The sequence below is a fragment of the Macrosteles quadrilineatus genome, unplaced genomic scaffold, assembly GCF_028750875.1.
Source record: "Macrosteles quadrilineatus isolate MER2022 unplaced genomic scaffold, UCM_ALF_1.0 Scaffold_3__2_contigs__length_128488019, whole genome shotgun sequence".
NCBI classification, from domain to species: Eukaryota; Metazoa; Arthropoda; class Insecta; order Hemiptera; family Cicadellidae; genus Macrosteles; species Macrosteles quadrilineatus.
This window is the reverse complement of record NW_026542596.1, coordinates 38,750,642-38,774,938: the sequence shown is the minus strand read 5'-3', so window position 1 is coordinate 38,774,938 and position 24,297 is coordinate 38,750,642. Positions and strand designations below refer to the sequence as shown.

At 33.8% G+C, this 24,297-nt stretch overlaps 2 protein-coding genes across 2 annotated transcripts; one reads left to right on the top strand and one right to left on the bottom strand.

Annotated features, from left to right (window-relative positions):
• The first annotated feature begins 2,130 nt into the window (after nt 1-2,130).
• On the top strand, nt 2,131-5,484 carry LOC128991164 (uncharacterized). Its single transcript, XM_054413942.1, has 3 exons — nt 2,131-2,295; nt 2,725-3,148; nt 5,282-5,484. Exons 1-3 carry the CDS (start codon nt 2,192-2,194, stop codon nt 5,336-5,338), a joined length of 585 nt encoding a protein of 194 aa, XP_054269917.1. The 5' UTR covers nt 2,131-2,191; the 3' UTR covers nt 5,339-5,484.
• Nucleotides 5,485-6,930: 1,446 nt separating this feature from the next.
• Nucleotides 6,931-24,080, bottom strand: LOC128990178 (low-density lipoprotein receptor-related protein 4-like). Its single transcript, XM_054412461.1, has 9 exons — nt 23,999-24,080; nt 18,840-19,008; nt 17,095-17,249; nt 14,778-14,952; nt 12,779-13,009; nt 11,391-11,646; nt 9,971-10,072; nt 8,644-8,821; nt 6,931-7,415 (listed from the first exon to the last, which is right to left on the bottom strand). Exons 1-9 carry the CDS (start codon nt 24,042-24,044, stop codon nt 7,174-7,176), a joined length of 1,554 nt encoding a protein of 517 aa, XP_054268436.1. The 5' UTR covers nt 24,045-24,080; the 3' UTR covers nt 6,931-7,173.
• Nucleotides 24,081-24,297: the final 217 nt, after the last annotated feature.

The following is a 24,297-nucleotide window of genomic DNA, read 5'->3' as shown; positions in this document are numbered from 1 at the left end:
CAAAAACACACTTTATTAGTTTCCTTGTAGCAGCAAGCCTAGGTACTCGTTAAACCTAATGTTATTAAAATATATTTAACTGAAAATCAATTCAGACAAATGGAAATTCGCTTAGTCGGCAGGTTTGCTGCGGCGGGGGTATTAAAATACTTAGACAAATCTTTGTATAAACTTATACAACAAAAAACATTTACAATAGCTTGCCATAGCATAAGATAAGATTGGTTAGATTTTATACTATTTGTGTTTTAGCATACCATATGGCGAATGGTGGATCAAGCCCATTCAATGATGTAGAATCAGAATCTACAACTCCGGAAAGCATGTATCAATACGAAACTGGAAGTTCAGTAGAGTCAAATAATTATTCAACAATACCCTTCTCTGAAACTATTACGACTGAAGTTAATGATGGAAGCTCAGGAGGCAATATGACTGACAACATTGGGGACATAGTTGACAGAAAAGAAAATAATGGAAACATTTCTATTGAAGAATCGGATACGACTGAAGGTATTAGTACATTTTTCAATAAGAACGTGAATAGTTGTTGAAATTATATAAGTTGACGTGGCATTCTCAGTCTAGTAAAATGTGTTTGTCTCATATGGCTTTGGTGGACAATATTCTCTAATATAGGTATAATAATCTTTCATTCTAGCGGATTTCAACCATTGTTTGATAAAAAATTCATGTTACAAAGTTTTAAATGATAAATGTATATATTATAACAAGCACTTTTTGTCTAATGGAGCTATAATTGTCGGTGTCCAATAGACGTTGTATCATCAGACCCAACAGGCGAATGAATCAATCATACGCTTATTGGGTCTGATGATTGGAGTGTCCAATCGAAATCGATCACCACTTACCAACTTTTATATGTATTTACCGTCTTGTTAGTTAACAGTATAAGTGTAAATATGTTATTACAAGTGTTATTAGACGTATATATTTTTTCCAGTCAATTTAATAACACGTACGATGCTGATCAAGAAGTTATTCTTTAAATAAACATGCAACTCTCCAAAACCATAGTCTTTTTCTCTGACAGTGAAATAAATACAAATATTTGTTATTAAATAATAAGTTCCAAATATTATGATCAAAAAGAATTGTTGATGCTTAGCCTAGATGTGACTACTTAATTAAATAAAAATGTAACATATTCGAAAAAATACCTATCGGATTTAACTCTTCATAAAACCCAACTACAAAAACTACTAACAAAAACCGCTTTTACTTTTCTTTACTTTTACGAAAAAATTTGCCTAATATTTAGATGACCTTCATATTTGTTGCAACTGTCTAACTTACTACCCATTGTCCTTTCAGATGCAAGTCGTATATCTGTCAAAATACTTATCGGACAGTATGATAGGTTATCTGTACTTGATCTCGCCACGAAAAAACTTCTTCCACCCCTCAGGGACGAAGAATATGTTCAATTCAGGAGCATCGACTACTTATACAATGAACGCTTAATTTTCTACTCGGCTAACAGCAGTATTATGAGGTAAACTTTTGTATAATTAAACTAATATATCCCTTAGGCAGAAAATCTGCAAACTAAATCAATTTTTATCTTCCTGATTATATTGTTCTCTTTCCTTTGAACTGTCAGATTTATTCCTTTAAATAAAATTAGGTTCAATGGGTAATTGGTGTTGCTGCTACAGGGAAGTTAATAAAGTGATTTTCATATAATATATTAGTATTAAATAAATAAATTCGCTGAATTTGATTAAAATAAACCACTAACCAAGCAAACTACTACAGTTTATGCATCAACTCAAATATTTTACCTTTTTTAGAACACAGGCAAGATCAAAAGTAATCAAATATAAAATTCAAGTTCTTAAAACTAGATGGCAGTACAATGTTTTTAGATTTTCAAATATTTTATCATTAAGATGGTAGGCAATTAGGCAATTATTGATTCGTAATACCAATGAATTTAGGTTGTTGACAACTCTGTGCAGTACTCTTGAGAATCTAATTCACACGATAGTGATTAGGGTGGTGATTATCAAATTAATTTTCAATTGATTTCAGAGCTACATTAGATGAAGATTTCCGACTAACCGAGGCCATAGTGATAGTAAACAACACAGATAATGGGCGGGTAAGCTTAGCCGTAGACTGGGTCAACAAAGAGCTTTACTGGATAGAAGAAAATGACCAGCGGCTCATGAAATCTGATCTAGAAGGTGGAAATCAAAAGATTGTGGTGCAAAACTCGACAACGTATAACTTCACTTTTCCCAATAACATTGTCGTGGACCCGTGTAAAGGGTAAGGTTGAGTTTAAATTAGCTTGAGAATATTGATTTTGATACTCATAAAACCGAATCGCTTCATGTCCTAAAATTAAATCCTCATTGAGGAGATAAAACAGTAATAATTCAGTTCCCTAACAGGCTCTTCGAAACTTTTGACACATTAGAGATCGTCTCTTTTTTATAGAACTATAATAATTGCAAAGGAATAAAATCTTTGACATCAGGATTAAATTCCAACGGTATTGCACATTTTGAAGCATGTAAAAGTCATAAAATAGGACAAATTGAAAGGGAAGACAGGAAAACTAAAAAAAAATCTTGTTGGTAAGTAGATTGGTGAAATTTAGTTGGGAATCGCTTAATGTATAACTAAAAAAAATATTTTATATTACTAATTTTATCTTACATAATAAATGTGTAGAATATGTTTCTTTGCTTTCAGCCTCGTATTCTTTGTGAGTAACTACGCAGTTTACCAAATTGAGTCAAAAAATGGAGACATAACACAGGTTGAAGTAGATGGGAATGAAGCTGGAGTTAGGGAAAGAGGTGTAAGAACGATAGCACTTGACAGAATTAATGAATATATTTACATCGCTGGGGAAGAAAATGAAAGTATTGGTGAAGAGACGGAAAACACTCATTACTTAGCAAAAGTCGCCTATGATGGTAGTGATATTAAAGAATTTCCAATGAAGGGCATGGGTGATATTTTCAGCATGGATGTGTTTAATGGTACATTATATTTAGCTGAATATAAATCCGAAGGTGTTGTTCATTCAACTGAACACCTGTTGTCAGTTAGTACGACTATATCTGAAAAACTATCCACCACAAAACTGTTCGTACCATGGAAATATTACCAGGTCAATATATTCATAACTACAATAATTCTAGTTGTAATAGAATTTAACATATTTCGTCATAAAAATGCATGGGTGACCAAGAGTTGACAAATCTACCAACTGTGTTTTTAAAGTTCATTTTAGCGAAGGATAACTATTTTAATTATTTTAGTTTATGAACCTTACCTATTCTGAATGTTTTAACTACACTACGTCAAACGGGAGGAGTCTCCTTACCTCCCGAATTGTAGTAAAGTCCAAACACTTGTCGTAGGGAAATTCCATATACTAAAATACGGGGCTCTTCAAAAATATGGACCCAACTTCATGACTTTGTATCTACAAAAAGTATAAATCGGACTTTGCACCATTAAATAAAGGAAATTTCAAAGTGTTTTAAACATATTTCCATAAGCGGCCGAAAAAGTTAGCCCAAAATTGAACAGCCATTTTGGTTTACAATTGTTAGTAGGATGCCTATCATGCAACATAAAATTTTCTTTGTGACAGAGTTTGCAAAACTGAGTCTTCTTTTCGCATCAAATTCGATAATCAACCACCTGCTAGAAAAAGCATAACTCATTGGTTTAGGCAATTTGAACAAATTTGTGACACAAGAGATGCTGTCTGATATGTGGGAATCAAATGGCTCTCGCTTAAATGTGTGCCGAGCATTTGAATTTATTGTAGATACAACTTTGAAATCTTCTCTTTCAACTTGTTCCCGCTTTACATTTCGTGATACAAAAACCCAAAACTGGGTCTATATTTTTGAATAGCCCTGTATATCAATCCTATATTCTAATATGAGCTATGTCTGTTTGTCTGTAACATATACCTAAAAATCCATCGGATTGATTTTGTCTAAATTTTGGAATTATGGACTTTTAGCCCTACAAACGGGATTTGTGACAGACACTACCTTAGGAAAATTCGTATTTCTCTACACAACTCGTTTGAAAATTTAAAAATTTAACATAAGTCTAACATAGGCCAAGTAACTATGTTGGTTGAACAAAATAACAAGAAAAAGTAAACAAAAGAATTATCATATGTGTTTATAACAAGCCATCCACAGTACACTAGCAAATTACAAAATACAGTACAAAGGAAAAGAATATCAGTTGTAACTATTAAGCAAAGATTACACTGAAGATTATTCTATATATGGGAATCTATTTTCGATCAAAATTTTACTTAGCTGTATCCTACCAAAACTTAATCCCCGAAGTACTGTGGCATTCCAAGTGAACTAATTACTTCTGGGGGTTTTATTTGGCATAAAACTATTACCACATGCTAAATCCCAAAGAAATAAGGACAGAATCTCAATTTCTTTAAAAGTAGTGAAAAGGTGAAAAATCTTTGTCACAAGCCATTTTGAAACTACTGTACTATGATTTTGTTTAGATAATATTTTTATCTGCTGTCATTGGTGAGCTAAGTCTAACCACGGGATTCATTTACTAGACGGTAGAAAAATTCTATGCAAGTATCACTTAAACTTTAACAAGATCAGTTTATTTTTCTTTACTTGCATATTTTTACATTACAGAGTTGTTATTATTTCAGCCACCAAATGTCTTTGGTTTGTATTTAAAATGTTTTCGTAAATTATAAAATGTCTGTTTACGATATTGTTCGGTTAACCCAATCAAATACAACCGAGCAAGGCTCGGTATATACTAAATAGGCAAACGTGATTTTTGTCGGCAGAACACCTCGATGGTTTTGCAATATCTTATTGGAAATATCTTATAGTGTAAATGTTATATAAGGTCTTACATGTTGAAAATGTTCCGGGTGGTATGATAAAAATTGATTTTTAAATAGAACTTTTTTGTAATTGCAGCCTGATTGTAGGTAAATGATTCTGGATTTAGATCTTTACAAAGTAAAAGAATATTGCATTATGTTTTTTTACAGTTGGAGCCTAATAAAATGCGCAATACATACCCTCGTAAAATTAATGTAAATACCTTTTAAACATGTATTTTTATATTTTAACGGATCAGAATAAAACACACAGTGTCTTTCAAAACGAGTTGTTCCTTACAATATCAACGGACGGTTTGAATTCACAGTCATTTTTACAGGACTTGCAATTAATTGTAACACTTCTGAAATAATAACTTTGACGCTGTTCTGTTCCAGAGCATTTATAACGTGAAGATGTACGGGCCGAGGATTCAGACCTGTAGAGCTGACTAAAAGTATCATTTTTGCTGTTATTGAACCATTATTTACCAATTTATAAATTTATTTACTATTTACTGACATCATAAAGAAAATGTATATTGTATTTTGTAATAAACAGTTAATTTATAGCTTGAACAGTATTGTATTCTGTGCATGTCACCCATGTGCTCATATACAACTATTTCTCTAGTTGTGAAGAATACGTAAAATAAAACAAATAAAATGTAATAAATAGATTTTAGCCTTTTTTATTCTCTAATATTCTAGCCCGGAGTTGTTTTACACTTTACTTGAATGAATGAATGAATGAAAATACTTATTTATTGAGTCGAATAATTATTTTTTAATGAACATTTGTTTAAAATACTGTTTACAGAGAGGAAATCAGATATTTGAGAATGGACTACTCTTACAAGTGCCTTAAAGAGGGAGTTGGAAGAATACTAATTGGCCTATAATCTTGAGAAAGTTAAGGGGATGAGATCTTATTCAAAAGGCGGACTAAAGCAGCTAGCAGACTTCCATTTTTCTAGGAAAATACCTGTTCTTAGAGAAGAATTAAAAATTAAAAGTTACCGTAGGGAGGAGAGCAAACAAAACCCGTTTAGTTAGAGAAATTGGGATATTGTCAGAACCAGTGGCATAAGACGTAATTCGCCTAATAGCGTTCAAAAGATCAGACTGCAAAATGGTTCGAAAATAAAATTCGGTAAAAACATTGTTTGAATTGCATTGAAGATTTAATTGATTTAAATGGTTTTGGATAGTTGTGCAATTTGAATTGGTAGATGCTGATAAAAAATAATCATTCAAAAAATTAAAGAGGACATATACAATGTTAGGCTTTACTTGTTTTCCAAGACCATTACGCCATAAAACAGAACAAGTCTGGAGTTTTCCGTTTAAAAAAAATAAGTCAGTGAACAGTATATGAAAGTAATGAAGGCGAGAGTTGCGTAATTGTTGCTTAACTTGGTTTCTGAACCAACGGTATTGGGCCATTAGCCCCACGTCTCTACTTGACTTCACATTGACCTCACATTGACTTCATATTGACTTCATATTGACTTCACACCTTTTCTACACCGTATTGACTTCAACTGTTGTTTATATTGCAACAGTTGAAGTCATTACGGTTTATTTTATTTTATTTATGAGAAATGTTTATTATTTATTTTGTATCTATTTCTATTTATTGTTATGAGAAAATAATACTTCATAATATATCATTCATTATATGCATCTATGTGTACATACACTTAATTTTATTTCGAATTACTATATAAAATGCATCTTACATTATTTATTAGCACTGTAAAAATTAGCTATTTTCGTATTATTTTGTCTTTAAAAAGTTAAATTATTTTTTTAGTTCAATCAATGTTTATTACTTCAAGCTAGAGGGGTTCTCATCTTCATCAATTACATAAAATCCACAGATGATTGGTGGGATTAGACCCCGGGACCTCAGGGACCGATGTCCCGAGGTGCTCTACCACTAGCCAAGCCTCCTCTCCTACATAACCTTCATTGAATTTAAACCTACAATAGATCTTGTTACCGAACCAAAAGGTTATGATGGAATAAAACTTCAAACCCTCTGTCATAGAATTTATTCGATCGCACACTTCAACAATTGAGAATGATTTCTTTCTTATCACGTATATTATACAAATCGATCTAAAAGATATTACTTTCAATACAACGAAATGTTTTCCTATTCACACTTGAATTTTTTTTACCTCTTCTTACATATTGTCACCGTTGATAACATAACCTAGATATTGCACATCAAATACTTTATCTTACATAGTCTTTTTTTTAGTTTTCACATTATTATATTCCTGTTATATGAGGTTTACGTTGTCCTCCCCCGTGTGGTATTCTGATGTTCCAGTCCCTTCCTGTTGTTCCTTCCCGTAGTTCCTGGAGTAAGGGACGTCCCTTAGTTTACTCTCCAGGAGTCCCCAGTACTTATCCAGCAGGTATACCATCCCTAGTGCTGATGCTAGGACTCCTATGATCAGCAGGACGGCAATGACCAGCGAAGCAGCAACTCCAGAACTGGTAAGGCGCGCCTTTTCCAGCACTAAAACATATTATCAATTTATCAATCATTGAGATGGGGATGCCACCTAGGTGCATATTTTAACCCAAATATGAGTGAAGGATGAGTGTAGAATGGGGTGTGATGACCTGTGTAGCTTTGTTACTGACTAAGATCAGCTGTTTCATTAGTCAGGATCATTTATTTAAAGGCCAATGATCAGGAACAGCTGGGTCCAGTTTCGAACCATCAACATACACAACAATAATAATTAAATTACACTAAATTATTTAGCGTAGCAATAACAATCCACAAAACGTATAGCATGTAACAATATTGAAAAGTCTAATCTTTGTGGTTAGGCTCATCCAGCGAAAAATACGTTATCTTCAGGGTAACTTGACTTTCACACAGTTTATTATAAATTATCAAGAGATACCAAGACTTGATAAGTCAGCTGAGTGAAAGTGAAGATGTGTTAAAGATGGCACGGAATAGCATTATCATTATTAACAAGTAGAATGGGATGCCGCGTATTTTATATGAGTGAAGGATGTGTGTAGAATGAAGTGAGATGACTTGTGTAACTTTGTTATTGAGTAAGATCAGCTTTTTCATTAGACAGGGCATTTTATCAAAATCCACCAACATCTTTGCCTAAAGCTATCAACGATTTTGACGATTTTTGGTCGCTGTCCAAAAACCATGATTCTCCGACATTCAAACGTATTAGTGGAAAAGTCAAATGACTTGTGAATATCAAAGGTTGTTTACGCTGCTATTTTAATAGCTAAACGAGTTATTCAAAATAGAAAAACATGGATATTGTCATATTGACATTAGCGTTTGTGACATAAACCAGTCGCACAATATGTTAGTGTTTCTATATTTACCATTGAACACATAAAAGTGTAAATGGTTATACATGACCTTAGGAGAAGGGAAGCATAACTGTGACTAATGACAAGCAATGACATATGACCTTGACTTTTAAAATCATGAGATGGTCTGGACAACCAATTAACTTCTCTTGGTGGATTGCTAATGGGTTTATACCTCAAAATCTACATGTAGTTTTTATTCAAAGCGAGAACCAATCCGCCCTTATATACTAATTAGGCTATAAATTAATTATGACATCTGGAGAAAGAACAAGTGAACATTAGATATTGACAAGACGATGATTTCATCTCCAAGTTCCAAAAAAGGTAAAAAATGTCTATGGTATGGATGAAATACAAAAAAATCCCATAAGCTTGTAAGCACCTACCGTGACAAGAAACATTATCAGAGTTAAGTTCTTGTCCTGGTGGACATTTGCAGTACGCCCAAAGCCTCTTGCGGTTGCTTCTAATGGCACAATCGTAAGAACAGTTCTTGTCCTCGCAAGGGTGGATCTTCGGCCGAGACTGAAGTAGGGGATGCACCACCCTCATGTGCCAGACTCCCTGCGGGACTAACATATGTTTAAGTATTTTCAAAAAAGGAAGCTAATAAGCTATAGTATGTATTATGAATCCTGTCCTGGTCCCTGAATTATTTATGAAATCACCATAGCAACCACACATTACATGGGAATCCAATGATCATGATAGTCATGAAGTAAGTTGATGCTGTTGTTGATGTTCCTATGTAGTAAGTGGATGCACAATATGGAATTTTTCCACTCGATCCAGGATAAAAAAATAAATGTCAGAATCATGTTTATTCGTTACCTGTGGTCTCCAAGAACATGTATGAACACTGAAGGCCAAAAAATACGTGTCAACGTGTCAATCAAGTTCGTTACTTCATTGTAACCGATTTTCTTTTATAATCTATGTCGCTTTCTGGTCGGTTAGCTTAAACACTGTTTTCTAGAAAGCATATTTTATTTTCTCGTCTTTATAAAGCAAATAAAATTGTATTTTGAAAATATCTCCTTACGGATATGTCATTGCTAGGCCTACTTAACTTATTAACATTAACATCATGTAAAGCTCAGATTTTACTTTTAAAAGCTATACTCCATATGATGGAACCTTTCTTTTGGCCCTCCGTGTACCTGGGCACTGGAAAATGGTTTGAGACTCGAGGCAGCCGTGTGTAGTGAAAGGGTAAGAAGACAGGTTCCATCATACAGATTATAGATCAATCTTCTACATAAATTAACGAATATTTTTATACCACGGAAAAGTCTGAAAAAGAGAGAGAAAAAATTAATAAATTACTAAAATTACTGTAATTGGATGTAAAAATGTATTAGGTTAATAAAATACATTTTCGTAATTCATGTTATGTATATTAATACAGTTTGTGTTTCACGCCCCTGCAATAGCTCCTAAATGGGTTACAAGATGTACTTAATATAAAATGTTTAAACATATGGAATAAAATATTGGAAAGTTTTTACACTTTTGTAAATTAATTATAGAGTCTCTTACCAAAACGCGTCTTAATTTGCTAAGACAATTTAATGTACAGGGTCTCAAAATTTAACCCTTGACTAAATGTTAATACCACCACACAACCATAATATTCATTTTTCTCCCCTCGATAGCTGCACAGATGTTCGGTAAAACAATCTTCTAAATTGATTGCTTGGCTGCTAGACTTACCCTCTCAACGATGTGAAGCATGTTGACATCTTCTGCTCGGGTTAAGTTCAGAGGGGCTTCATATAGAATATCTCTTACATTGGCATAGTTGACCCAGAAAATCTGCAGACATCGGATCATCATTAATAGGTACATTGATATTTTCCTTTCTATATAGTGAATAGGTAATTATGTAATAAATTTGTAATTCCCTAATGGTTTTAGGTCCTGTGAATTAAACATTGTTAGTTCATTGAGACTATTTTCACACTCTTATTAACTGAAACCTTCTTAACATAAATATTTACAGTGTTTATGGCAATCCTGTTTAAAAGTTTGATTTAATATTAGAAATTTAAGATACATTGCTTAGGACCACCAGGTAGTGATGAAATACCTGCAGAGTGTAATTTGTGAAAATCTTTTGTCACTGGATAGAGGTTATCCACCAGGGATATAAGTGTGATATAATATATCAACCAAATGTGTGGGTACACATTGACGATTAAATATGATGATGGATATTTGACATAAAACAAGATTTATTGACACAAAAGTTTTGTCTACAAACGTTTTCAACATGATATTCCACAATAATATTCTGAGAATCATATATTCAGACACTATGGTGTTTAAGGTTTTCCAACTGATTATATTAAACCGATTTAAATTGCGTTAGATGGCAACAACACTAAAGTGTAGCAGCAGTAAAAATACAATCTATTAAGTAAAGAAAGATACTTAGAGAAGTATCACTGGAATATCTGATGTCGCCAAACTTGCATCTGCTGACATGAATACTTAGGAGGGTTAACTCGAGTATACAACACGTTAATAATACACTAGGAAGGCGACAATATTAAAAAGTCCACCTTCACATATTATTCCAGGAAACGATTACAAAAATACCAAATAGAGGAGAAAATTAATGTATAAGCCAAGTTTGGTATAGTTGTAGAGGAAGGCTCCTAAAACAACAAACTAAACGTTTTGACAGTTGGATGTGGAATAAAGTTGGATAGGGTTATCTAAAGGTCCATTTTTTTTGTTTTTCATAATTGACTAAACTATGGCCTCCAGCAAAAAGTTTGTCATGGTTGTATCCTGAAAATAATATTAAGCTGGTGTAGTTTCCATATCTCAGGTTCTTAGATGATGTTTTCAAACAACGGGTTGAAGTTAAGTAGGTTTTCGTTTCCTAACATGGCATTATACATATTGCTAGGCTGCAGCTCGGAACAACTTTAAACCTTAATTCAGCCCAGGCCTAGAGGTTTGCGGCATTATCATATAGTAAACACCAATTTTGTAATATTATTTTAACCCAGGACTTTGAGCATTAAAGCCAGCATTCTACCACTACACCTCCATTTCAGACGTAAAATTGTAATAACTAGGGTTTGGACGATTCTCTCACAAATATTAAAAAGGTATAACTTACCCGTTCTCCAAGGACTGATAAACCGTAGACGCTCCGGAATTGTGCAATAGAAGTAATAAGTACTTTGTCTTCACCGTCGTAGTCCATGCTGTACAAGGCGCTTTGGTTTACCGCACCAACATAGTAGATTCTCCGCATCCTCCGATCCAACGCGAACCCTCGCACTGTCATCTCCGGTGCGGTCAGGTTGGAGTTGAAGCTCCCTCCAAGGAGGTCACATGATTGTATCACACCATTGGCCAACCAGACCACAATCCTGAAAGTGGAAGTTGACAGGTAAGTTATAAATAAGTAATATACCTGGTCCTTTCTAAGTTAGCAAATACATTGAGTGTATTTGAATCATCGTCAGAAGAATTTATGGAGCATTCAGGGTCTGAAGAATGTGGAAGGAAATTTTGCAAGGGAAAAATATCTTACACTTCACCAAAGCAAGAAGGGTAAGTTGGTTCGTCCTCAAGCCAAAAGAATTGTTTTCGGAGAACATTGAAGGGCCCAACGTATGAGGCAGGCTGAGAATAAGGTTGGCTCAGGAAGTAGGTATTGATCCGAATACTTGTATAGAGTATACTTGTTGAATACGTGTAAATAAATGGAGAGATTAAGGCTGATCAACTGAAGTTAAATTGTAGTAGAAACCAATTAAAATTGGAATCAGGGACTGTAGAGCTTTGGAATTCCTGAAGCCTTAGTAAGGAGTCGAGAGTTTATAATAGTTAAAAAAGTTGAATTAATCTTAAGAAGCATAAAATGCTTTCCCGACCAATCCAACCAACTTTAGTACAGTCGGTAATTTTTTTAATAGACTCCGGTGCTATCAACACCAACATGAAGAGTTGAAATACGTTATATTTACCATTTTCAATAACTAAAGGATGTATTGGAAACTTTATAATGTTGAAAGTAATTTGCCTTGTTTCTCAATGCTTAAAGGTGGTCACGTTATTTTAGGATACGCTTTTTTGAATGAGACAGGCAGTTAAATGAATAGTAAGACGCATTATTATTGAAACGGTCAAGTGACCAATGCACTACGGAAAATGAGAAGGGAATAATGCACAGAAAATAAGGTGCAGAGTAGACAATAACACTATTCACTGGTGTATAGACCAAAGTCCAACACCGCCCCCTCGCCATAATGTATTACAACGCTCACGGTGTGACCTTGTGCTGTGTGCTATGGTAATTTCCAAACAGTGCTCGCCACTCTGGATCCTCCTTGCTCGTCACTATTATATTTCCGGCACAACATACCAAGCTGAAAGCGCACGTCTCATAAAAAGTTTCCTTTGTATCCTTATTCTCTGTACATGAATGTGGTGTGAGTAAACTTTTAAATTATAATACGATCAAACCCAATTGATGATAAGTAATATTACATTCCTCACCCCTTATAAGGATCTACTTCCATCCTTTTAACGACTTTCTCTCCAAGTTTGGAGGGTGGTAGGATTATCTTCTCATCTTCGCCCTCGAGGCCTGCAGATACAATGGCTGACCCGTTTGACTTGCAGAACGTCCAGAAGACACGATCGTTGACCCAGTCGACAGCAAATCCCTCACAGTTGGTTAGGTTCTTCACCAAGACAGGAGCTTTATTTTGTTGCTGCATACTGGTCCTACAAACAGAGAAACAATGTGTATCCAGGGTGTTCAAAAAAGATAGGGGCATAATTTGCGTGGTCATTCCTTGTGTCAGAATAAGCATACAAGTTTGCGTTAACATATGTGTTATCTTGTTTCGTTTAGTCTATCTGTTAGCTGAAAGGATACAGTGCTCACGTGGTATTCAGAAGTTTGATCTTGGAAAAAGTCTGATAACTTGTAATAGCTCTATACCAGGCTCTGCTGTCCATGATTACAACGTAGCTACTCATTCCAAAATACACTCATCCATCACACTTGGGGTGTAATACGCCCAGTTGCATCGCTATCTAAATTGGTTATATAGTTAAGTTTGTTTTTAGAACAATCACTAACTTATTACTTAAACTCAGGTTTACACTGGTAACAAGACCTATATATTTAATTACGTAGGGCGACTCTTCACGTCAAAATCTTTTGTGACTGGGAAGTCGCAGATCGACGGGAGAGGGCTCAAATTATAGGTCTCTATCCTGTGACGGCCAGGAAAATAATAAAATTCCTAAATATTTAACACTAAATTATATAAACGTAAAATGGACTCGATAAGAATAGCATTGGAAGCCAATTATAGCCGATTCTTATAATGGCTGAAAAATAATGTTGTAGAATGGCTGAATAAGTGACAAAAAAAGTAGAAAGAAAATGTGATAAAAATGCATATATAATTTGTATAACTGTCTCGATTAAAACACTCCAGCTTTGGGTTTATTTTAATATAAAAATGATCACTAAGTTCATACAATTAATTATTTTACATTAACTAGGATATTATTATTTTAACAGTATTAAAGGATATTGTTATGTCGAAGGAATGTTCAACATAAAAAATCACATTGGCTAAATCAATAATCAACGATTCAAGATTAAATAAAAAAACTTCTTCATTGTCTTTATTTCAAAACATATGTATAAGATTCATTCTAAAAGTTTTTTTTTTATTTTCTTTTTCTTAACATTTAATTTGACGCTTATTGTAAATATCAATATTCTGTATGAAGTGAAATGATCTCAATTCCTACTCTTAGAAAATAACTGGGTAGAAAAAACTAAATGGTTTCCTAAAGGCAATATATTTTTCATTTTTTTTATTTAATCAAGAGAAATGTCTTTGACAAGTTCCACTGGGCAAAAATTAATATTGTTTAGAGGTGATTTTAGCCAGGTACTGTCTGTTGTTGCAAGCAAAAAAGGTCCAAATAATATAGCTTAGCATGCCAAGTATAGATAGTTAAGCATCCATATATAACAGTAAAACAATTATGAATATGTACCTCAGTGTAAGCTATGAACCCGCTAAACGTTTAAATAGGCCTATTTTGATAGAATGTGTAAAGTCAATTGCACCTTTAGAATGATCATTAACCACCATAGCTACCTTAGTAAACCAGTATTTTCTCTCATGCAATAATACGTTTGCTGCCTTTAGCAGAGTTAAACCTCTGGAATGATTCAATTTATTTATTGAAAATAACATCAACAAAAGCAAAGAAAGAGACGGTTTTTTTCTCATAAAAGATATGGTGTACAGGGATATCCATACTGACACAAATATTGTGATTCTGAATTTGTTTATATATTACGATAAATTGTTTTACATTTAAGCTTTTTAGGAACCCAGCCACAACAAGCCACTAGTTCTCTTTGGTATTCTATGTATCTGGAATGTCTAGTTCTATCAATGGTGAAAGCTTATAGTACTACATATCATTAGCAATAATATACAGAAACCACATTCCTCACCTAAACAGCTGTTGTTTTGTATGAAAAAACAATACATTTTTTGACAGGTGGTAATCCACAGAATAGACCCATTCACTTGTTTGCTTAAGAACGTCATAATTGTTCATAAGGTTATAATGGTATAATCTTATCCCATCGCTGAGCCCCATCAAAAAATCTATTTTGTCAGCACCATCTGTAACAGTATTTATGTAGTTACCTGTATAATAAATATAATTATCATCGGTTTTTAAGCCTAATGAAATTAAGTATACTAGATATCCTTTATCACAGACTCAGGAACATTTAGACATATAGGTAATACTTGCTAACGAATTTACATGTGAAATATAATATTTAAAAGTGTTCATTTGTTGAACTATTTTAATCCAATTTCTTCTTTACAGCAGCTTTTAAAAACTGCTAGCTGACTTGGTCACAATATCAATTATATCCATTTATTTAAGATGGGAACGCCACTATGTGCGTATTTTAACCCAAATATGAGTGAAAGATGAGTGTAGGATGTATAGAATAAGAAAAACAAGTAACAGTTAAGGTAGGCTTATAAAACAAAATGTAATGTGAAGAAATTTACTTCGTTCTACGGTAAAAAAATAAAGCATGCAAACTGTCCCCCATGTTAAAATTACAGTATTACCTCTACCTTGTGTAAACATTTAACAAGACTGTGTCTATTATGAATTTTAATGTTTTTAATAAGGGAGTGGGAGACCTACGATCACGTACACAATAGCAAAATCATTGACATTGGGACACTGAAGAATACACTCAATCTATAAGGATTAGCTGTCGGTTTTGTTCAAAAAGATCATAGTTCTTAGAGCGTGTAGTCATAGAGTGTGCTAGTGTCTAAAATTTCCCACCTTGTTATTTGGTACTGAGATAGCTCAAGTGGCATACAGATACTACGCTATAATGAGCTACAGGGGCAGATGTTACTGTTCCAAGAGCCAAAACACCAGAAGGAGTTGAAACTCTTCAAGAAGTGAACCTACAGTCACAAAGTCATTCATTCACAAGCTTTCGTTGGCCTATTGGGGGGTGGGGGTGGTAGCCCGATTGCCCCGATGGTCAGGGATTAGTCCCACTCTACACTACACGATTGCGCCGACAGCCCTTTCTGCCCTTTTTTGGGTCGCCCGATTGCACCGATGGTCAGATTTATTTGTTAAACGCGAGTTTCCTTTTTTTCCTTTTATAGTAACTAGCATTAATAAGTTACAAATTTAACTTGCATAGTTTAATTTTGTATTACTACCATTTACTATTAAACATTTAATACAGTAGTTATTAAAATATTATAAATATAACAATCAAATAAAGATAACAATAGTTAAAATTGTTATTAACAATGGTTAAAAGTTAACATTAAGCAATTGTTAGGATTAACAATTGTAAAACTGGGACGGTGGCGTCTTCCTGTAATCCAGCTACTAGGAAGTCACGAATTGTGGATATTTATAGGCATGCACTGTGGATGTGATACTCACTGGTGTGGATAAACGTCCGCACTTGTGAGTACTACGACTATCCGCAGTACTATCCTGATAATTAGACCAATTCGTTGATACCAAGGCAAAAATGGGGTTCTAATTCCGCTATAAACTATAGGTCCCTTAAGTTGTCATTAGCTGCATGGACTATTAATTAACAGGTGTGTCTAAGGAATATGTCGGCCTTAGTCACTAACAAGACTACAAGATCGCGCCACGTATCCTATCCTTCACGCCTCTCCATTCGTACTTGGCTTAACATAATTAGACTACTTTGTATGGTCGTGATTTCATTGAAAAGTATTAAAGTATTACAAGTAAAAAATTAAGCTTTATTCATTTTAAGTGATACATTAAAAAAAAAATCTAAATTTGTTACCATACATAATAATAACTGTCGAGACGCACGATCATTCAACACACTATTTTGGTGTGTTACTCAACTGCCATTATTGAGATTACCAAGTTAAACTTAAGCGAGAAAATTCCTGGCCTAATTGTTTTGATTTGAAGATTTTTGGGGCGCGGGGGAAGTAGATTTTGACTTTCGGGGCAAACGAGCACTAAATGGCGGTCGAGAGATTTAGACCCTTGTAAATTTCCTCGGCCATCGGGTGTCAGCCATTAGTTTGACTTGGTTAAAAAGTTGGCATTTGACTGGAATCAGTAATTTATGTAGGCGCAATCTGTTGGTGGATCACATAAAGTACGGTGATTTCGATTAAAACACTGGTGGCAGCTTAAACATGGGGTTAAAATTATAGCTTTGACTATTAATACAACAACAGTTTAACCAATAGTCAAAGGCCAAATACACTTACCAGTAGGGCTAGCTCTCCCAATATCATACAGGGATAGTAACCAATCGCCTCCACATGTTCGGAGTGTGTCGTCAGGGCATTCCACGTTACAAAGCGAGTCATTTCTCCTGGGAGAACCTTCGCCAATGTCAGGTCCGCAGTAACACGTGCGTTCACTGGTAACAAAAATAACAATTTTGACACTATTTCAACAACGGTAACCATATTTTAAACATATTCCCACATTTGTATAACAAAAGAATACTGTTGTAGTAACAATAGATATTTTCAAAAAGTAGCAACTCTTTCAAAGTGCGATGAAACGTTTTTAGGTTGTTTATGTTGGGTTGGGTTAGGCTAGTTTAGTTTAATCTATGATTGTGACGATATGGTAACATTTGCAATATTTACAATATTTATTTCTAAACGTTTGAAAAGGACCCAAATGCATATTGACGTTTTTATACATTTTCATCGTTAATAAATTACTCATGATTAAAATTTGTTTATGTTATCTGGTTTTAAATTACCACTTTAACCTAGCTAACCTAATCTAACGTAACCTCCACAGAACAATGAAAAAGGTGGCGGCTATCTTCTTGCAAAAAAATATCTTCAAAATTCTTCCGCTTATCAAAGCTTTTTGAACTGTTAACTCCTCCAGTAATTTGTTTGAATCTATTGGTTTCTAAAATATAACAGGTCCGTAGGCCCAGGTAACAGGGGTCAGGTACCATGTGCGTTCATTGGTAACAAAGATAACAATTGAGACACTATTTCAACAATGGTAACCTTGTTATAAATATATTCCCAAAATTATATAACGATAGAATATTGTTGTACTAACAATAGGTATTTTCAAGGTGTAGCCACTCTTTCAAGGTGCGGTGAGGAGGTAGTTAAGGTTGAGTTAGGTAAGTCCATCTCCTTCACATACTAGTACTCTAGATTCTAGAGGAACTATTTTACTTCAGGCTAGTCCTATCACGTTGTTAAAATCCATTGGTGATTGGCGGGATTTGGACCCCGGACCTCAGGCTCCGAATCCCCGAGCTCTACCACTAGACCAGCTTGCTCTCCTGGGTTAAGTGTATGTTAGTGACAACGTGGTAACATTTGTATTTACATTTTTCTGAACATTTGAAAACATGGACACGAATGCATATTGACGTTTTTTAAGTTTAGTTATTAAATAAATACACAAGACTTCTACTTTTGTTTAAGGTTCCCTTGTTTGTCATTATCTTAAATCTACCTAACGTAACTTTAATCTAACGTGACCACCGCAGCGTACTGAAATAGTTATAGCTAACTTCTTGAAAAGGCTCATAAAAATCTTTTCAATTCCGCTTCTCACACTATTTGAACTGTTTACTCTTCCAGTAATTTGTTTGAATTTGATTAGTTTCTAAAATATTGTGATTTATACGAAATTTCCATGTTATGGATGTAGCCAGCTGTATATTTAAAATGAAGATAATTTATGAGCATTGGTCAAAATGCGCTGGTATAGATTACTGATTTAAAATACGCCAACAAACCTGAACTTAAACTACTTCTTATAGCATATTTTAAGTAACAACGATTATCATAGTGGCTTGTAACAAACTGAGTCCAAATTGTAATTTTAGACAGTGTGATCTGTGGCTTATTCAAGTACTCCTAGAAAAAGTTATAAAATATCTGGTCCACAGATGGGACGTTTGCTTCGGTGACCAAAATGCAATGTTTGAATGAATAAATTTGTAAATAATATGTGTTTTTACCTGAGTTCCACTCCTGCAAACCGTGTCTTTAGAACCTGGCAGTACTCGACACATTTACCCAATGTCGCAGGAGTCAGCTGATGTCCATAGCGTTGGTTGAGAGAGAAGCCAATGTCAAAGCAGCCGACGTAATGTAGGTTATCCAACACCGAACCGGTGGAAATTGGAACTGTAAAAAAAATTAACTTGGTACAAAATCTTGAATATTTAAGTTATTTTAAAGGGTTATTTGATAAAGGGTGGTCAAAAAGGATAGGCAGTAACTTGTTCTTGATTTTCCATGTAAAAAGCGGAATATTGTATCTTCTTGGACATGTAAATTCTTCGTTAAGTTGTAGCCATCAAATAAATTCTCTCATAAAATCGTACGTTTTGCATATATGTGTTCAAATGTGGTTTTAAGTCAGTAAAAAGCCTTATTTGAAACAAGTAATGCATGTAATGGATTAAACATATAGATGTTTTATAAACATGTATCCAGAAATAGCTCATTAGAGAGGTATAGCTATACAGGGTGATTTGTACTCAGTGTGACAAAATTTTTTTGATGTAAGTACAAAGTAAATGAAGTGTGATGATGCATATCAAATGTCCCAAGTCTCAAAATTAACGTCCCAAATAATTATTTTATGTTTTTCAAAAATAACCATGCTTTTAAACTTAATACAGCGAGTTCTCAATTACCTGTATATGGATTTGAGTAGATAATGTCATTTTCGTGTTCTACATTAAATTTTGAACAAGAATAATGGAAAATGAAGGAGGATCAGTTGTAAAAACTCCATTGTAAATAGATTCAAAGATAAAAATTAAGATATTTGATAAACATTTTAAAAACAATGGTCTATTGTATTTTTCACACCCTGTATACAAGAAAGTGTCAGAATATATTAAAAACTGCGCCATTTTATAAGCTTTCCAACCATATGCTACACTATTGAGGTTTAGATATTTTTTTGTTTGTTTTAGTGGTTTGAATACCAGAAAACAGGGAACTTTTTACTGTTTTTACTGTTCAAGCTGAATCAAAAATACAACTTTTGCTTAATACATGCCAACTTTCTATGTTTTAAATGCTAAAGACACCATGTTTTGTAGCCTTCAAACCATTAAAGCGTACATAAGCAGACATAAACCTCAACAGTGTAGCATATCGTTGGAAAGCTTATAAAATGGCGCAGTTTTTAATATATTCCGACACTTTCTTGTATACAGGGTGTGAAAAAAGGAATAGACCATTGTTTTTAAAATTTTTATCAAACATATTAATTGTTATCTTTGAATCTATTTACAATGGAGTTTTTACAACTGATCCTCCGTCATTTTCTATTATTCTTGTTCAAAATTTAATGTAGAACACGAAAATGACATTATCTACTCAAATCCATATACAGGTAATTGAGAAATCGCTGTATTAAGTTTAAAATTATGGTTATTTTTGAAAAATATAAAATAATTTTTTGGGACACTAATTTTGAGACTTGGAACATTTGATATGCATCATCACACTTCATTTACTTTGTACTTACACCAAAAAAATTTTGTCACACTGAGTACAAATCACCCTGTATAGTGGTCTTTAGTGTATTCCAACGTTTGGCGTTTGTGTATTGTTAGTTGTAATGTGTTAGTTAAGTTTTTTTCACCTGAGGACGGGATCAGATTCCAGATCCCGAAACGTTGTGTATTATTTTTTACATTCGTGATGGAAAATGTCCGCAATAAACCTTTGAACAACATATATAGTAGTCTCTGAATAGTTTGTAACCTTAGTTAAATGAGGGCTTTTGTGAATTTCTGGTAGTCTACGTGCATTGAAATGTTGAAAGCTGTCATGAGGGGATTGGCCTATAATATTCATAAAAACAACTAGTGTACCTGTTGCTCGAATTCGAGCAATTGCGAAGCATAACAGGCGACTCAAAGATTATGGAAATACTCACGATCTACACAACAGTAAGATATAATCAAAATCTTTTGTAAATATCTTATCTTTTTTCAAAAAGCTGATTTTTTTATTGTTTTTAGTGTAAAAAAACATTATTTCTATTTCTTCTACTTGGTTATGTTCTATGACTTTTTCTGTGTTTCCATTGTTTGCAAATCGGTTATTTCGATGATTGATCAAGAAATGTAGCACAAAGTTAATTCAGTTTTATTTTTAGCCTATATCAAATTGTCCAGGATTCCTCGCTCTTTTCCATTGTAATAATTTCACCAACCCAAGTTTCGTCTACAGATGCAATACGCCAAAGAATGTAATCTACGTACAATCTCCAAGAAGTGGAAAAAAAAGGCAGAAACCAACCCATACAATAGAAGTTAAGTTAGTTAAGTTAACTCCAAAAGAAATAATTTTATGATTTACTGTGATATTAGGATTTTCCACTGATTTGGTAAAAGAACATTAATATTGCAAAACATGACACGATGCAGAAGAAAATCGAATTTAAAATCTGAAAAAAAACACCAAAAAAACCCATTGCAAATACTGTACTTCATTTTGACAAATTCAATAAATCACAATTTAAATATTAACAGCTGTTTCATTAAAAAGTAGTGTAGAATTATGCATATGGTCGTAATGTAAACAAATCTGAAGAGGCAACTTTAAAGGCTTCTGGGGCAGAGCCCCATGGGAATTTACCTCGTTCCTCTTTTGATGGCTCATCTACAGACCAAGACCTTTCTTTAGAGACCCCTACCAAGTTTCTACGTCCAGCCGTTCTCTCAAATTAGCTGTAACAAAAACCCCTTTTTCCTCCATAAGAATAACATGGGATGGGAATTTAAAGGCCACGGGGGCAGAGCCCCAAGGGAATTCACCATGTTTCTCTTTTGATGGCTCATCTACAGACCAAGACCTTTCTTTAGACACCTCTACCGAGTTTCTACACCCAGCCGTTCTCTCAAAATAGCTATGACAAAGAAAAACAGTTTCAAATTAATATATAGATACCCATAACTGGAATTTGAGTGGTTTTGAGAAAAACTGTAAAATTGCAAACATTTAAGTAAAACGCATTTTTACATTTGTTTGGTAATGAAACGATGTTTTCAAGAGGTTCAATGGCACTTAGATATAGATGTACTTAGATGGTTCAATCACCAACAAAACAATACAAAATAGTACACAATTATTAAAAAGTGAATATGTGATGGATTACTAGTTAAGTAATAACTAGTTCAGTTGCAAGAAACTTGTTCAGAAAGTAAGAACAGTTAGTTAATTTAGAATAGAACGACATACGCGTGGACGTGGTCAACCTTAACTTTGTTACATATTAAAATAAAAAGCCTTTTCCTCGTACTTAAACAAAAAATCTTTTTATCAAAATCGCTTAGTAAAATGATTTTAAACAGAATTAAAAACAAAATAAAACTAAACACAACAAACATTTTCAACAGTAGTGGAGGAACTCACTATTGGTAAGTCTTTTTCATAAGTTGGCAACGCAATTATGAAAAGAACAACAAACAATAATTAGCAATAATTATGTTACCAATTGAGATAGGGGCGTCTAGGTACGTCTTTTAAATATGTGTGAAGAGTGAGTGTAGAATAAAGTAAGTAAGAGTAGTATGATTCGGGTAGCTTTGATTCTAACTACGACCAGCTGTTTTATTAACCTTGATCATCCATACATAAATCCCAAAGTACCCATATACTTTTGACTACAAGTCACACCCCCCATAAACCATATACTTAAAATGCTCGTCATGCCGAGAAACCTTGCGCAAAACTATCCATTATTTCATAAATTGCCCTTTAAGGTCGTAATTCCTTTCTTAAGGGAACTTTTTACATAAATAATGTTAAAAATACCTCAGCCGTATTTGTTGGTTAGTCTTTCAATTTATTACCTTATTAAACTCAGGTGTGATTATTTGTTTGTATTACTGTATTCTGTTTTGTTTATTTCAGCTTAACTTAACCAATCAATAGTTTTATTAATGCGTATGAAGTCAAACGGGGTGAAGCCGAGGGTGAAGCCCGTGGGTAACACCTAGTGTATTTAATTCCGATGGTCACGAACAGTTTCGAACCATCATAAAGCTACTGATCTTTCTCAGGATCGAACAGGCAACCATTTGATTGTTAGGCGAACATTTTTACCACTCAACTACTAAACCAGTCAATGTGATTCTAAGAGTATGATTTTGATTAATGTTAGAGTATCTACACCACTGCTAGTAAAATAACATTGGGCTAACTTCTTTAATCTTTACTTTTCCATGTAAAATAGGTTCTCCGAAATACTAAATATAGCCTACCTTTAAATCCCCGTGTATTTTAGTTTAACAAAAAAAAAATACATAATCAAAACGTCTATGAAAGCCTTAGATGACGTAATTGTACTCTGTATTTGTATGTTAGTATTGTAAAGTTAAAACCAGATTTAATATTTTTTGACCTCTCTTCCAATCAAAGATTTCTTGACAATAACTACACTAACTAAAAGAATATATCCTTCTTATACTCGTAACATATATTTTTTTGCCAATCCCTATGACTTGAAATTAAAACTGACTCAAATAAACAGCAAATTCTGCTTGGATACAAGAATCATCTTTTATGTGAGTGTTACCAGATTAATTTATTATCTTTACTAATACAGGATAAGTCCCTCTTTTCACTCAGGGTTGAAAGCGTTAATTAAGGCCGAGGTAAAAGAAAAGATTGGCTCAATCCTGCCCATTTTCAATAAGTGACTCTTTTGAAATTTAGTGTCAGTGATTCAATGGATTAAGCTTAAGTAACAAACTGCCAAAAAGCGCAATTGTTTCTGAATTCTATTAATGGCAGAATAATATGTTTGATATGTAAGCAAACGATTACTTTAAAATAAGTTAAAATCTTACAACTATGTGAAATTTTAAATATGTAAACTGCAAATCTTTCTATAAAACAACGACCCTAGTAGAATAAAGCTATAATGTGAATTGGCTTTCATAGCAAGTAAAAATTGTTTTTCTTGTAAAGGACTCAAGCTTATTGTTTCATACAGAATTAAAAAAGTGCCTGTGGGCTCTAACACTGGAACAAAATGGGCACTACAGTAATATTTCTATTAAAAAAAATAATAGCTTCAACCAAACGTCTCATCCCCAATATATTTTAAAATTCACTTTTGTGCTCACTTGATCCATGTTCTTACCTGATATCACTATAAATAAGCTGGTCAAACATACAACGTCCTTCATGGCTATAATTGCATCGCAGGACACCGCGAGACTGGATCCTGGCACGGAAGTGATAAGAGTGATAACAGTATATGGGAGGGGATAAGGGAATCCCGACCCATAGTTGCATCTCTTTTGGGCTATTGCATCACATTATCTCGGACCATACTGTGTATTTTTTCTTGATAGGTCAAGGGCTCTGAATCATTATAACACAGCAATATCACTATGAAAATGGCAGAGGTGTGAGCTGGTATGTGGTAGAATGCGGGAC

Bases quoted from the DNA above. Each gene is read 5' to 3' on its own strand.
- LOC128991164 (XM_054413942.1), top strand. From the start codon at position 2,192: ATGAAATCTGATCTAGAAGGTGGAAATCAAAAGATTGTGGTGCAAAAC. The intron at 2,296-2,724 runs GTAAGGTTGAGT...CTTTGCTTTCAG, and splicing joins GTCGTGGACCCGTGTAAAGG to CCTCGTATTCTTTGTGAGTA. The intron at 3,149-5,281 runs GTCAATATATTC...GTTCTGTTCCAG, and splicing joins TACCATGGAAATATTACCAG to AGCATTTATAACGTGAAGAT.
- LOC128990178 (XM_054412461.1), bottom strand. From the start codon at position 24,044: ATGAAGGACGTTGTATGTTTGACCAGCTTATTTATAGTGATATCAG. The intron at 19,009-23,998 runs GTAAGAACATGG...TTTTTTTTACAG, and splicing joins CTTATTTATAGTGATATCAG to TTCCAATTTCCACCGGTTCG. The intron at 14,953-17,094 runs GTAAGTGTATTT...ATACTGTTACAG, and splicing joins TGGGAGAGCTAGCCCTACTG to ATGGTGCTGACAAAATAGAT.